This window comes from Anguilla anguilla, chromosome 1 (assembly GCF_013347855.1).
Source record: "Anguilla anguilla isolate fAngAng1 chromosome 1, fAngAng1.pri, whole genome shotgun sequence".
Classification (NCBI taxonomy): Eukaryota; Metazoa; Chordata; class Actinopteri; order Anguilliformes; family Anguillidae; genus Anguilla; species Anguilla anguilla.
The window spans coordinates 70,927,395-70,938,739 of NC_049201.1; the positions used below are offsets into that span (position 1 = coordinate 70,927,395).

The 11,345-nt window shown below is 38.3% G+C and overlaps 1 protein-coding gene across 1 annotated transcript; it reads right to left on the minus strand.

Moving 5' to 3' along the window:
• Nucleotides 1–103: 103 nt before the first annotated feature.
• Nucleotides 104–8,369, minus strand: mboat7 (membrane bound O-acyltransferase domain containing 7). Its single transcript, XM_035432644.1, has 9 exons — nt 8,214–8,369; nt 6,534–6,613; nt 6,199–6,328; nt 5,531–5,657; nt 4,567–4,723; nt 3,856–4,051; nt 3,509–3,661; nt 3,038–3,214; nt 104–2,704 (listed from the first exon to the last, which is right to left on the minus strand). The coding sequence occupies exons 2-9, from the start codon at nt 6,607–6,609 to the stop codon at nt 2,299–2,301; spliced, it is 1,422 nt and encodes a 473-aa protein (XP_035288535.1). The 5' UTR covers nt 6,610–6,613; nt 8,214–8,369; the 3' UTR covers nt 104–2,298.
• Between the last annotated feature and the right edge of the window lie 2,976 nt (nt 8,370–11,345).

Sequence of the window (11,345 nt, forward strand, 5' to 3'; positions counted from 1 at the left end):
GAAACTGTCACAAAACAATAGTATCCACGGAAACAGGTCAACACAGTACTCTCGCACAACATAAATCACAGTGATAAAAAAATGACGAGACTTTGAGACGGTGTAGGAAATAAGCTGTGATACATTTTGTTAGTAGTGCTGTACAGTTATAACAAGGCAGGGAGGGTTACAATCTTTATAGCCACAATGAGAGGCAAATACTTTGATGTGACCAGAAGCATCATGAGCAAACACCAGAAAAGGAGGCACAGGCCTAGATCATATGGCACACGGGTGCAGCAGAATCAGGGAGGTGTGGCAGATGAAAAGCTGTAGTGCCTTTTATGTGGGCATGATACGAAGAAAGGAGCACTCTGACATGGAAAGAGAAGTGTCACTAATTCACTTGACATTTTGGCAAAGAACAAGAATTTCATGACAAAAAGAGACAGGGATGAGATCAGGTCATATTTCAGGGAGTCAAAAGTTATTTTTGAAGTGCAAAGCATGTGCGTATAATTTGTTCCGAGCAGCAAGTTGTTCACTTTACCACAGTACAATGCATGTTCAAACTCAGCATTAAAACCACTGCTGTCTGTTTGCTAAAATCCATCGTATTTTCAAAAGATTAAAAGCCATTTCCTTGTCCTACCTTACATTGGACCACTCAACCTTGTGGTTGCATGCCAAAGGCCACATACATTTAACACCAGTACAATTGTAAACATCAATTTGAAACAAGAGTCATGGATGGATGAAAGAAATACCTTTATACAAACACACCACTGTAGCTTAATGACCCAATTACCCAGTACAATTGAGTTATTACTTGGTATTATACTGTGTTTGCTGTGAACATTGGTCCAAAGCTGTGATGGTCCCTGTTTGATGTGGCAATCACAGTTTGGCAGTAAGGAAATACTGTGAGAAAGTTGTCCAGAAACAGAAAGCATAAAAGCATATTCTCAATTTTTAAGCCTATTAAGGGAATTAACCTCCAATTCTCTCCCCTGCAATAAAAGATGGGAGAGACTACACAATGAATAATCATGTTTGCAGGCTGGTTATTTTATAGATGTAAACTAATTTACAGCAGACATTAAAACTCCCAAATGCTCATGCTGATGTCTTCAGCTTCGACAACATAAGAAGCCTTTTAAAAATGACTCGCATTGCAAACAAACCTCAAAAGTGCAAGCAACATTTACAAAATAAGACATTCTGCACTTCTTCCTCTCACTTTCCAGCAATGTAATATCAGCTCTGCACAATAAAGGTTTTTAAGCCATCTTAACTTCTAACACAATTTAAACCCTTTCTTGGATTCCAGTGTATGGTATATCTTTTGGGAACTACAGCAGGTAGATGAAAATTGGCAAATCTCAAAATTGTTTGTTTTTATTGCGGAGTAGAATCTGTTGTTTTTCCTGTTTTTCTGAAAGACAGATGCATTTGAATTTCCCTGAATTTACTGCAATGAAAAAAATGAAAATTTGAACGTATCCTTGTGTATGGATTTGAGGTTCCTCTGAAAATGATGTAGACAGACAGTCAAAGGGGCAGAACTCAGCTGCCTTAAATAATACCTGCACTGGTTCCAGTCATTTCCAAATGAAAACTTTCACTGAAATATATTCATATTAGAGGTAAAATGTTGGAATGTGCTGTTGAAGTGTGATCGTGAGATCTTCAATTGTTTTAGTATTTAGTCGAAAAATAAAATTCAACATCACTCAATCAAAAGGAACCACAAGCATGCTTGTTATTTTCTAAAGTGATACGTAATAGAATAATTAAGGAAATTAACTGATGTGAGGAATTATGAAATAATTTCTGAAAATGTGTCAAAGATACAGAAACACATGCTGTACCACAGTAATCCATAAATTTCTGTGCCATTCACAGCCATTATTGAACATACCAAGATTACAGCTACATACAGGCATACTTCCCTTTCATTCACACAATAAAAATAACATTCATAAGACAGCTCACTTCCTTTGCAATCGGAATATTCTGGGACATACTGTAAATGTATATTATGTGGTTTGACCCCGGCCTAGACACACATACACATGTATGTGTATGTGTGAGTGTGTGCATATGTAAATATGCGTGAATGAGTGATTATACACCCGTGCGATTTGTAACTTGATGCCGCCGTTGTAAAATCCATTTCCTTAGAATTACAATATACACATCACAACCTCCAAGTTTGTTGCACTTCAGATCTGTGACAGCGGTTGCTGGGAGTTGTAGTTTAATTACCATGATCTCAACTTTTCCCCCCTCTAACTCAGTTACCTTTTATGACTCATTCTATTCTCTCACCTCCTCTTTTAGCTTCTCTTCTTCCTTCCCTACACTTTTCTCTCCATCATCCTTCTTCTCCCTCCTCTTCTCACCCTTTACCTTCAAGACCTTCCCCAGCAATATGCACCCTATAGCAATGAAATGAATGCAGAAATATATGGAGGTCCAGTAATGGATAGTGTCCCAGAAACCTAGCAAAACAAAACCCATGCACATGTAATCATAAGCTCTCATCTTGAGGAACCAGTGAACCCAGTCGAAGATGTTTTGACCACTGGGCCCCATTTTGGCTCTAACGGTACTCTCAAGGGCAGACTCTGCCCCCATACAGAGTGGAATAGTGAGGAAGGAGAGGTAGTAGCCAGGATGGAGGCCGTGCCAATAGGCGCTGATAAACATGGTCCAGGCAGCTCTGAGCACCAAGAGAGAAAAAGAGAGAGAATGATTTAAATGACTGAACTATTATTAATTACATTACATTATTAACATTACATGCAATTATTTACATTGTGTGCATTTTCTTTATAAAATGCGCTTTACATTAGTTTTTTAAAATAAGACGATTATTCAGACACAGCTATCAAATTACTGCTATAGTAAACTATTTTTTCTGTTGACATATCTTTACAGACAAACAGATGGAAATACAACAAAAACTGGAAAAATGACAAATAATCATTCAAGAAAAATTATTGTTTTCACTGTTGAGTGATTAGGTTAACTGTAGGTCTATACCAAGCCTTACTTGAGTGTGTATCCTTTGAACGGACTGTTGGGGTAGATATAGTGATGCAACCACCACTGCACAGACATGTTCCAGTATCTCATTCCATGTCTCACTTTCACACAGAAGTCAGTGTTGTAGCAGTCAATGTTCTGGATGGTTTTGAAGTCGTAAACAACCGGGGTATCGGGATCGGGGCTGGAGGGAAGGAAAGAGACCTCAGGCTCAAATCACACCAGTGAATAATATATGAGGTTTGACAGCCGTTTACATGCCATTCATCACCTTCCTAATGGGGAGGTCTATGTCAGGGAATTTAAGGCTGATTTCCATTGCAATATATTATGTTAAAGAGAACTGAAAATGAATACTTCACCTTGTAAATACCCTCATTTAAACAAATAGAATGGTACCAAAAGGTTACCTAAAATGAACACACGCCTGAAGAAGTCAAACAACTGCTGCTGACTAAACACAGCAGAAAATACGCACCTATACTGCACAGTAGGCCCCCCGCCAGGCTTGGACTTGGCGCCTTCTGGGTAGCAGCCCAAGCCTGCGCTGATGCAGCCTGCTTCTGCACCACACCAGGCCGCGTAGAACCTCATCCGGAACACGAAGAACACGGCCGTCATGTAGAACAACCTGACGGGCCGGAGGAAGTCCACATCAACGGGCAGTCAGTGCAAAAACACCATGGCACGAAAACAACCCAGCACAAACACAGATAGCATTTATCTGTGCGTTCAGCACATCATCGCCAATTTCATTTAAATATAACAACACCGACAAAAAACAAAAAAACAGCTATCGATCAATAAAAATCGGGAAATGCTTGCCTGAAGAAGAAGTGATGCTCGAGGAACTCTTCAGTGCGCACATAAGCCAAGGGGAAGTAGGAGTTGACGAACAGGAAGAGGGCCGCGTACAGGGGCACAAACTGCAGGCGACGCAGGCAGGGCTCACGGCCAGGGAGCAAGGCGGGGTTCGGCTGCTGGAGCCAGTCCACATAGGTTTGGTAACGAAAGAATGGGCCTGGAGGTAGGGAAGGAAGAGAGGCAAAGAAAGAATGAGGGAGACGCAGCAAATGATATGGGATTCAGTTGGCATAAAAGAGACGGATGGAGTAGAGAAGGAAATATGAAGAAAAGAGTATGAGGGACCATAAATACGATCATTTAAATGGAAACCTAGGCGTGTTAATAACAGTAAACTACAGAGAGAGAGAAACGACTAGACATGGAATTAAAACTGTACCAAATATGACCCTTTAATTGAAAACTACAAAACTTAAAACTTTAGACGGTGGCTCTTTAGTTGGTACAAACTCATCTTCACTCATCTGCTTCATAATGAATAAATTTAACAATTAAACCACGTACCAATATTTAACTGGGTAATCCAGTAAGAACAGCGTACCGATTGGGAATTAGAACAGCAGGAAATATAATATTACCCAAAGAGAAAGTCTAGGAGTGTGCCATAGAATTTTGCATCTAATTTTACTGCTCCTTCACTTATCAAAAATAAATAAATAAATAAATAAATACCTGTCATCAATCCAACGTAACAGTAACTGTAGGAAATGATATCATAAAACGAAGGCTCTTGGGAAAGTCCTCCAATCACAGAGGACTTGGAAAATGAGCTCACATCCTCTTTTTTCATCAGGTGAAAACTCTGCACCTCATTGGCTAGACTGACCATCTGTATTTACAGGGAAAGAAAGATTAAGGTTAAGGCACATTCATATATTTGAGAATTTTTTAATAAAATGCAGTTCTGCCTCCAACAAATAGCCGTAAACAATACAATTAATTTTGGCTGTGGTGTCTCCTTAAGGTCATCTTAAATCCATCTTTGGATTTAATATACTATTTTCCACAGTCGGACGATATATTTTCATTACTATTACTTGGTTATAATATAGCTACAGACATTACCTGCCACTGCTTTATTTTCATTCTAAATGTAGTATATTTTCAAAAAACAAATTTCAAAAAGTTTCAATCTGTTATTGCCAGGGTGTATTTTGATGTGTTTACAGATGCAATATTTTCCACATGCTTCTTGGCTGCAGTTTTATTGTTCATTCTTTCTTTTTTCCCAAAGCTCCAACTGGTGATAGTTATGTCAGCTGATTGACATATAAATGACAAAAATGCTTTTGGCATGCAAGCTATTTTCCCTGTAGCCAGATGCTGCGACATACCTTTTCTGTTGCAAAATTTCAGCTGAGGGCCAACTACATCCATTGCACGGTAAAAAGCTGTTTCCAACTACACCCACAGAGTCTCAACTGTCACACTTACATAACTAAATATAGAAGGTTGCCCTAGTTATCTATGGCTCTGGTTAATCAGACACATAACACTGACTGCGTTAAAGGGAAGACCAGTATAAGATTACATGCACCTTACGCAGATGTGGTTTCCCTTGCAATGACATGGAAGGGTTAAAAGAACATTGTAAAGCGAACAATTGCATAAGACAGTGATCTGAGGCAAGATGTACCTTCAGTGTGAGAAGAAGCTGGACTGCATTACAAAATGGCGTTGAGGGTGGTAAGCCGAAAAAAGTGCCCAACCGGAAGAACAAGAGGTACAGAAAGGTCCAGCCCAGAGAAAGATGGGGAGCACTCCTAGGAAGGACGCATGGGATAAGACACAATGACAGCAGCAAGCTTATGAATATATAATAGTCAGATGTCAGATTAATATTCATACAGTAAGCATGAGTGCCTCCTGAAGAAATAAATATTTCCCAAACAGAATAAGATTCTGTATTAACAGAAAGGTTGACATTCTTAATTGTAGAACTACAACCTGTTCCAATGTACTGTAGTACACATTTTTTATTTTATTTTAATAAACCCTTACTTTACCTTATTTTACAAATCATGCAAGTGTATATCCACTCATTCACACATGCACCAATCACGCATATTTACATACGCACACACATGTACACGTCTATGTGTGCATGTGTGTCTAGGCCAGGGTCAAACCACATAATTTACATATATGTCCCAGAAGAGTCCTATTGCGAAAAAAGTGAGCTGTCTTAGTGCATATGAATGTTATTTTTATTGTGCCTGTATGTAGCTACAAGGAAAGGTAGAAATGTACGTGCTGCAGATGAGACATTGCTTGTATCATGTTTATCTGTGTAAGTGATCTCACCTCCAGTTGAACTTTATGATGGCCCATGTTCCTACAACAGTGATCAGTGAGTGCAGAGTGTAAACCCCGCAGGTTGCTAGGGCGGTGGATAAGCCCAGGAGCAAAGCTGCCCCTTGTTTGACTGGAGGACCTGTTGAAAATGAATTCCAAAATGAATACAGCAGAGACAAAAAAGAACAGGGCCACAATGTCAACGCACCAAATCAAGACCAACCATTTATACAAGTGTCTTAATTCAGTTAAATACAAAACATCAGAGAGGCCAACTACATGCGTGCAGCGAAAACAGAAAGAACAAAGTTATGTACAGGTAACAGGTGTTTCTCCACACTCACTCAGATAGCGGAACAGAAATCCCGCTGGTATGGCGATGGCAAGGATCCCAAGATAGGTGAGCTCCTCTGGGGACATCGCTCTATTGTCAAAGAAACGTGCCACGACTTCATGAGCATTACTCCATCAATGATACTTTAGACAGCAAAGACAATCCGGTTCAGAAGCCTCATTTTTGTGAACCAAAAAAAACGTACAACAGTGGTGCAGTATCGGCCTGCTGAATGCGACACGATTCAAATCCAATCGTGTACAGAGCATGTATACTGCTCAGACAAATGCAGCGGAAACAAGGCACAGGAAACCTTATCGGGCACAGGCACAAAAAACCTGCACAACAACATTCATACCTAGACACCAGAAAACAACTTTAAATATTTATTAATTGTGTACTAGACAATTTTAGACTATCAGTTTTTCATAAAGTACTGAATGCATTCACTGTAAGTACAACATGGCTTCCATGCGGACAGCCATATTATGACGACTGGCAGAAGATAACCATAATCATGTGTACCAGACTCATAGGAACAGTATCGTCGAAAGCAGTAGATAAGTGCAAAACCATTACTTTGACCAGGTACCTTGGTTTTAAACCTATGATTTTAACTGCCATTTGCATGAAACCTGACAGTAAAACATGATACCAATTTGATATTCCTACTTGTCTTCCCAGAATACAGATGTTCATCTGGAAAGATAAACTCAGTTTAATCTTTGTCTATAAATATAGCTAATCATTGGTTCGTGTGCCAAACAAATGGTATAGTGCTGGTAAAAATTGCACTTGCTAAGGATGACTGTGTACACTAGGGAGAATTTGCAACCATGCAAATGCACTGTAAGTTTACCATTGGCTGCACATTTGCCCAGTAAACAACTGTGTACTGAATGTTCATCCTTCAGTTTGCATGTGCACAGTGCTACAGTCTGATACTGTTAGGATACCTAAAACAAAGTGCAAGGCATTACTTCAATACAAAACATTTCACTAGATTATACAAATAAAATAACTGTTTCTACGTCTGGCATGATAGCTACACTAAAGGTTTACCATATATGCGGTAGATTCCATTGTAAGCCTGTTGAATGAATGAACAAAACATTAAATTTATAAAGCCTTCGCTGTCCAAGATAAAACCACAGACTGTAAACATACAATTTAGCTCAACCATGCAAGTTTATCCAATACCCCTGAAAACTTGATTTCTGCATCCGTACATATAAATAATAACTAAGAAAATTTGACTGTTACCACGGTCACAAAGCAAATTACTGAGATAGCTAGTAATATGCATTACTGTAGGGCTGCTACAATCTCCCTTAACTAAAGACCAACCGTAAATTGATGACATCTAGCCAGCTCAACATATTGCACAACTAGGAAATGAGAGGTATAGCTAGATTATCTAGCCATTCTAACGCATGGCGAATAGCTCGTTTGATGGTTAAGACATTTGCTCAGTGGTTGCAAGCCTAAGGTAGAAACCCATGGATGGAACGTTAACTACAGTTAGTAAACTGCGAACTGTCTTCAGTAACCACACTAGCAAGCATAGTACCTCATTATCTAGCTGCGTTTGGTCCAACACAATAAACCTGAATCTTGTCGAAAAACTTCTATTGTAAATAAAAAGTAACACGTGTAAAGCGTTGCTTGGCTAAATTTCAAGTATACTTACGTGTATGAGTGCTAGCTAGTTCCCTTGTTTTGATAGCTAATGCACCCTCAGCTCCTACTAGTCCCCTTCAAACCTCCGTTTCTGAGCTACTTCCTACTATTGCTACAACGTGTCATTCAAAACGGCGCTCCACCCACAGTACAGCGACTGAGGGCCGTGATTGTCAGCTTCTTCAAAATCAACGCATTTATTACGAATCTTGTGAAATGACATCCTCATGTAAACAATACACATAGGCCAAATATATTACGCATATTTAATTAACTGTAGACCTACCATTATTTGTGAAACTCGCAGACTGCCCATTAAATTTCAAAAAGAGGTGCGTGTTGTTAAACACTTCTAAAATTTGTGGCTCATCCAAATTGTACACCGTCCCCGTTCTAAAAAACACGGAGATGAACTAAACCATTACGACTTGTTGAAATCCTGTTACAATACAAGACGTTTCACAAATCGAGTTTAAGCTCTAAAATGAAATACAATTGCTGTATTATCTTCAAATCTCAGGACTTTGTATTTTGACGTGTACGGCTTCAATGATTTGCGATTTTACATAGGCCACCTTTGCTTAAAGGAATTCTGTCATAAAGTGCATATGAGAATTCAAAAAATAACTTTACCTTTTTTTTTTTTACTGTCATATTTTTGCTGAAGAACAAACAACACTAAACCGAATTTACAAAGTTGGTAAACCTTTGCATGACCATTAACTGAATTCAAACTTGGTCCTGACTAAGCAGAAGACACTAATACTTCATACTATAGTCTAACAATTATTTCACTTTTCCATATGTAAGTAATAAAAATGCCCTTTTATTTTGGAAATACAAAAAAGCCACCAAAGCCAATTCATCACCATCCTAAAAATCAGTTGTTTCAATTTCAATAGACACAGTTTCTAGTAAATCAATGCTTTACCAAGGGGAGCCTATCTCCCAGGGTCCCATGTTTCCCAGGGTCCTAAGTTCTAATGACCCCGTGTGTAATACCCACGTGCTGTTAACGGCTTTGTCGCCCTATTTAGTACAGTCTGTCTTGATTGACAATTCATTTAGGTGAGAGTATAAGCTTTCTAACGATGTATAACTGTCTAATGTCTAATTTTGCTTTTGGAATAGTGTTTTATATCTCAGCTTAACAAAAAGTTTTCTCATCATCGCATTCACTTACGCATTCACTCTATGGTAGCAGAGAAAGACACTGACAAAACGTTGTGAACAATTTTTCATAATTTCTTGGAAAATACTATTATTATTGAGGACCTCTGAGCATAGCTAAGCCATTTGTTTGCTGATAGACCTAGCTGACATTGTTTTCTGGAGCAAGACAGAAAATCATTGATTTACTGTCTCTGTCTCTATCTACTGAACACAGATAAGATTTCATGTAGAGCTGGGGAACATAGCACCCTTTGTCATGTTCCCATTATGTGCCATGTAAATCTGGGGAACATAGGACCCTGGGAACATAGGAATGACCCCTTACCAAGCTGCAAGCTACAACTTTAATGTTTTGTTTTGATCTTCTTCTAACAGGCTGCAAAAATAGGATGTTCATTAAATTTAAACTTTGATGGAATTTGCTTGATATTTCAACATTTCCTAAACCTGGTCCTGGGGACTCACTTGCTGTTTTTTCCCCTTTTTTCCATAGTTGAGCTTCCATTCAAGTAGTTTCATCTCTATTCCACAGTATATGTGTTTTAAATAGCAGTAGGCTAATTATTCAGTTTGTTATATAATATCAGACACTGATAGTTTATTTAGCTGTGGTTACTGCTAGGTGATCCCCTGCTAAGTGTCATGGGCACAAACCTGCCTAAAAAATGACATATTTTCAACATTTCATACCAGATTTATTAATCATCATCTTTATTGCTCAATTTTCTTCAAAGAAGTTCCAAAGGTACTTACTGCTTCAATACAGAAAAAGAATGGCATTGTGTATAATTTCAAATAAAATAATTTAAAAGGCTATACTACTTGTACTTAATTCAAAAATGAGATAAAATAAGACAACCATTTCAAACAATGGTCAGAAGTACATCCGGGCTAGGCCAGTCATCTTTCAAACAATGTTTTCAGACTAGGTGCTGTTTTATGCAATTACATGAAGGAGTTTCTCCAACATTAAAACATCAAGATATTGACTTATGTGTCTCGTGATTTACCCTTTGTTTCCTTCAGTAATAATGGCATGTCAAGTTTTCAAAGGTTTAATACTCCAGTTAAAAATATAGATTGAAGACTACTTGTAAAGTTAAATACCATTACATATCAAGTATTGGATAGGTTGCAAACAAGACAGACCAGGCTGAACTGGGGGATTTGTTTAGATTCAGTCTTGCAAAATTACATAGTTCAAGGTTAAATTAAACCTTGCTTAGTCTCAGGTGCTATATCTGAAGAAGAAACATAAGTTATCCAGACTGTTTTATAGAACCCATTGTATTATTGCATTATATATTATTGTAAATATAGATAAATTAACAAGCTTTGCCTTCACATTACAATTTTTCATGTGGCTGTTCAGAGTCATGCAAGTTCTTTTTTTTTAACTTTGAAAACTGCATTTAAAAAATCTGACAAACAAACAGCCTGAATCACAACTTTTAGAAAGACAGGGAAAATGATCAATTTGGTAACTGAAAAGCAAAAATAAACGCTTTTACAAGCACACATTTTCCCCTCACAAAAATGTTCATCACCTAGATCCGTTACATGCCAAACCATTTAAGAGCATGCCAAAATATGCAATGCCTTTACACAGGTGCAAGTATACTGTGGAAATAAAAAGGACATTATAACAGCCTGTACCAGTGGTTCTCAAACTCGGTCCTGGGGGACCCCTGTGTATGCTGGTTTTCATTCCAACCTCAACAGCAATCCCAGAATTTTAACAAGCTGTTAATTTTTCTTAATTAGGTGCTTTTCATGTTTTAGATCTGGGGTCCCCAGTCTTATCCAGAAAGGGCCAGTGTGGGTGCACACAGCTGATCCTGATTCTACTAATCAAGGTGCTTAGCAATGACTCTAGTGATTGATTAGTAGAATCAGGTGTGTGCACCCACACTGACCCTTTCTGGAACCCCAGCTCTAAAACATGAAAAGCACCTAATTAAGAAAAATT